Below are 5000 nucleotides of genomic sequence, written 5' to 3'. Positions count from 1 at the left end.
CTATTCCTACTCCTTCATCTACTCCTTCATCTACTCCTACATCTTCATCTACTCCTACATCTACATCTCTCCTACATCTACATCTACATCTACTCCTACATCTACATCTACTCCTACATCTACTCCTACATCTACTCCTACATCTACTCCTACATCTACTCCTACATCTACTCCTACATCTACTCCTACATTTACTCCTACATTTACTCCTACTCCTACATCTACTCCTACATCTACTCCTACATCTACTCCTACATCTACATCTACTCCTACATCTACATCTACTCCTACATCTACATCTACTCCTACATCTACTCCTACATCTACTCCTACATCTACTCCTACATCTACTCCTACATCTACTCCTACATCTACTCCTACATCATCTACTCCTACATCTACTCCTACATCCCATAAATCCCATATCAACCTCAACCAGCTGAATAATACAAGGATAGACATGAAACTGTTTTTGAGTTGAGAACCACTGGCTTATACCAGTCCGATTCCATGGCATTTCATACGCATTTTAAAAGGTGGCTAATTCGTACGAATTGTCGTGAGATCGGATTGTCTATACACAGTATTTAGCTACAGAAAAATTAAGAATAATTCCTTACTTTACTTTTTCTAGGGAACAGTAATTAAATTGCAGTAACTAATTACTTAAAGGTGGGGTATGTGATTTGGAAAACGACCGGTAGATTTTGAAAATACACAATTAAAATGGTCCTACCTTCTTTCCTCCAACGCTGGCCCTGACTCCACCCATTCGAAGAACATGGATGCGCAATCATGCACGAGCGAAAACTCAGATGCGCGAGAGATTGCACTGACGATTTACTACTAATCATGCAACCGGCTTTACTGATTAGATGCGCATGCGTCACGAGCTTCGAGTATGCGCACGAAGGGTGTCACGCGTGCTGGGGGAGGGGGGTGTGGTGCAACCGTTTGATTGACGAACTTACTGTTTAATGATGCTAGGTGGTCTTGGAAATGATTGGCTGGAGTTTTTTGAGTCCTGCCCGTTCCACAGATGATTAAATTGCTTAATTTTTTATTTCAGTGCTTCTAACTAAGTGGCTGTAAGTGGGTTAGGAATAGGATTTCAAGTTACTTTGAAAAAATTGACAAAAAAGAGAATCACATACTCCACCTTTAATAGTTAATTACACCCACCACTGGTTACACGATAGTTTGTGACGTCAGAAACACCAGCGATTTCAAAGCGTGTTTTTGAGACTGTCTTTGGTTCACTGCAGTTTTAAGGAGGAAATACTCAGCAATGCTGTCGACTTATGAGTTTACACATGGTTTGTCTTAAAGCATATTAAAAACACCACATAGACACATAAACAACATTAAAAACTGGATTTTCACCACAGGGGGACTTTAAAATACTACTTTACACAGTTATTTAATTAGGGCTTAAACACTAGAACACTCTATAACATTATCATGTTTTCACTCCAGAAACGGCAACTCGTTTCTCATTAAAACAGGCAAATTGAGGAGTGGAAGAGACTAAGATAATCAGATTGTGACATTTACATCTGACTCAATATCTGACTCATGAGTGAGTGAGTGAGTGAGTGAGTGAGTGAGTGAGTGAGAGAGTGAGTGAGAGAGTGAGTGAGAGAGTGAGTGAGAGAGTGTGTGTGGGTGAGTGAGTGAGAGTGAGTGAGTGAGTGAGTGAGTGAGTGAGTGAGTGAGTGAGAGTGTTTGTGGGTGAGTGAGTGAGTGAGAGTGTTTGTGGGTGAGTGAGAGTGAGTGAGTGAGAGAGTGAGTGAGAGAGTGTGTGTGGGTGAGTGAGTGAGAGTGAGTGAGTGAGTGAGTGAGTGAGTGAGTGAGTGAGTGAGTGAGTGAGTGAGTGAGTGAGTGAGTGAGAGTGTTTGTGGGTGAGTGAGAGTGAGTGAGTGAGTGAGAGTGAGTGAGTGAGAGTGAGTGAGTGAGTGAGTGAGTGAGTGAGTGAGAGAGTGAGAGAGTGAGTGAGAGTGAGTGAGAGAGAGTGTGTGTGTGCGTGTCACCTCAGGGTCAGTGTTGGGGTAGATGGTCCATCTCAGATCAGATGTTTCTAGTTTTGTGTTCATCAGCACCTCTGTGTGTGTGAGAGAGAGAGAGAGAGAGAGAGAGAGAGAGAGAGAGTGAGAGAGAGAGAGAGAGAGGGAGAGAGAGAGAGAGAGAGAGAGAGAGAGAGAGAGAGAGAGAGAGAGAGAGAGAGAGAGAGAGAGAGAGAGTGAGAGAGAGAGAGAGAGAGAGAGAGACAGAGAGAGAGAGAGTTAAACAACAGCTCATCATGATCAAGAATAATCTGATGAGAAATTATTAATATATACTATATTAATTAATATTAACTATAACGAAAGTTTTGTGCTGTTCTGCTGCTAATGACAGTAAAATACTCATTAACACACATTAACCAACATCATAATCATGAATAGAGGTTCCCAACTGGAGCTGTTTTAGTTGTGACAAATTCATTTTTAATTAACTTTCCAACTTGTAATTACAGGACATTTTTTTACAAGCCGGAGACGGATAATCACAGTAGATGTGAGTGCTGTCGTATGTAATGCAGTGTAATGTGTTTCTGATGAGTTCTGGCTGTAGATCAGGCTAATGCTGCGCAAACACAGAGCGCTAGCAATCAACGCCCAGTTCAACATCTGAACCGCTTTCCATTTCATCCGTCATGATTGAAAACGACTCGTCAAACCACAGCGTTTAGCGCCGCACGCAGAGGAAGAGCACGGGAAATATCCCAGCATGCCCTCTGTCTCTGCTATTGTTTCAGGGAGAACACAATGATACCCAGGAGGCAGTCCAGAGAGCCAAACACATGATCCAGTGACATTTTCATTTATTACACACACACACACACACACACACACACACACACACACACACACACACACACACACACACACACACACACACACACACACACACACACACACACACACACACACACACACACACACACACACACAGAAGGGCTGGCAGTATTCCTGCTCATTCCTGAGTATCAGTGGAGCGGAACAGCAAAATTACAGCTCATACTGGACACACACACACACACACACACACACACACACACACACACACCTCTAATCAACTCATCGATAATTACAGGGAGAGACAGAATGAGAGAGAGAACTTGAGGAAGATCCAGCAGATCTCATCTCTCTCTCTCACTCACACACACACACACACACACACACACACACACACACACACACACACACACACACCTCTAATCAACTCATCGATAATTACAGGGAGAGACAGAATGAGAGAGAGAACTTGAGGAAGATCCAGCAGATCTCATCTCTCTCTCTCACTCACACTCACACACACACACACACACACACACACACACACACACACACACACACACACACACACACACACACACACACACACACACCGCAGTACTTGAGCGAGCTCTTAACGCATTATAGTCCTTCACGTCTGTTGCGATCTCAAAATTCTGGCCAGTTGATAATAATCATAATCAGACACTGCTGGCTCGTTTCTCCATTCTGCCCTGATGCAGTGTTTGTCGCATTTTACGCCTTCGGCTGCTTAGTTGAAGACATTTAATATAACATTTAATTTAATATTCAACAATATTATTGATCTCCTGCATTGACACTATTATACAAGTACTGATCTGAGCTGGACGATGACATCACGGTTTTCTCCAGACCGGCTATATATATATAAATGAACTAAATTAACAACTTTATTACAGCAAATATGAACCATCACTGAACTTACTTAAAGCCCATGTTGCAGGTGAACCCCCACTGTCGATTAATGGGTACATAAATCACTCAAGATATGAACATCATTTTTAAAATGTCTCAGAAATGGTCTTAAAGACCAGTTTTTTACGTTTTTGGTATTAACGTTTTTTTTCTTTACGCAATTCGGTGATCGTCACGTTGGGGAGAAGCGGAGGAAAGGCCTTAGCCTAGCGTTAGAACTGGCGACCGACTGGGATGAGGAAGAGCCAACATGTGTGATGGGCCGCGGCCGTATAATCTCGACCCGGCCAGGCGTGAGAGGGCAAATGAGGAATTACCAAGAACTGATGGCCGTCAAAGCCAATTAAATGCATGAGTGGAGAGTTGGTGAAGTGTCCTGGTGAGTTGCTATCATTTAGCAGCGCAGCAATGAGCGCTGGAGCTAGTCTACGAGCAGCAGTGCACAATAACCACACATATGGTTTTTTTACTGCCATTGAATAGCACCGAGTGTAAAATCAACGTTTTCTTTATATCTAGCGGCAGTGATCATGACGTTAGTTCAGATAAGTACCAGCAACCTTTGTCATAGTGTCGTAGAGTACTGGTAAACTTTGTCTTTGTCATCTAGAAATAGAAGGCATCATGCTAGCCATACGGGCGTTTCTAAGCGTTTATCTCTTCCTCCGCTGAAAATGTTGTTGCAAACGTAGCCGCCGCGTGTCTGTCGCTGTGTTTGGCAGGTGCTTGTGTGGGCGGTATAGAGAGAGATAGGAAGACAGCCAGATAGCATAACGTTAGCATAGATAGCTAGCAGCTAGATAGATAAATAGATGGATATATATAGTAGGTAGATTGACAACGTAGAGTTGGTCGCACGTCAGAGGCGCCCGCGCCATTGGATGTGCAGTTGCCGCATACACTAGTCTATCTATATCTATGTATGTATGTAACTATAATCTGCGCTATCTGAATACTCTCGTCTACTACTCGTCTCTCTAGTCACTCTCAATGCTCTCAAGGCGGGCTTTGGTATATTCTCTCCCCAAGGTGACGTAATGCAATGCATTGTGGGGAAACGGAGAATCGTTGCAAACCGCTGTAAGATAGAACCTACTTTTTCGTATTATATTCCGTTTTGTGATACTCAACAACAATACAATAGATAACAGTTTAAATGTTTATTACCGACAAGCAAATTGCACAAATTCGTTGAAAAATTAACCCTGCAACACGGCCTTTAAGCTG

General features: G+C 42.8%; 1 protein-coding gene across 1 annotated transcript in view; it reads right to left on the bottom strand.

The window, feature by feature from the left end:
- Window positions 1-5000, bottom strand: part of ephb4b (eph receptor B4b) — a 51007-nt gene that overhangs the window by 34848 nt on the left and 11159 nt on the right. Inside the window, exon 2 of the mRNA XM_077241857.1 lies at window positions 2031-2101. Within this exon, the coding sequence (XP_077097972.1) occupies window positions 2031-2101 (71 nt within the window). The remainder of the gene's footprint in view (window positions 1-2030; window positions 2102-5000) is intronic.

The sequence above is a fragment of the Siphateles boraxobius genome, unplaced genomic scaffold (assembly GCF_051911475.1).
Source record: "Siphateles boraxobius isolate OS27281-9 unplaced genomic scaffold, OSU_SipBor_1 240, whole genome shotgun sequence".
Taxonomy (NCBI): domain Eukaryota; kingdom Metazoa; phylum Chordata; class Actinopteri; order Cypriniformes; family Leuciscidae; genus Siphateles; species Siphateles boraxobius.
The sequence above is the reverse complement of the archived record's forward strand: the minus strand, read 5'-3'. Positions and strand labels throughout refer to the sequence as shown.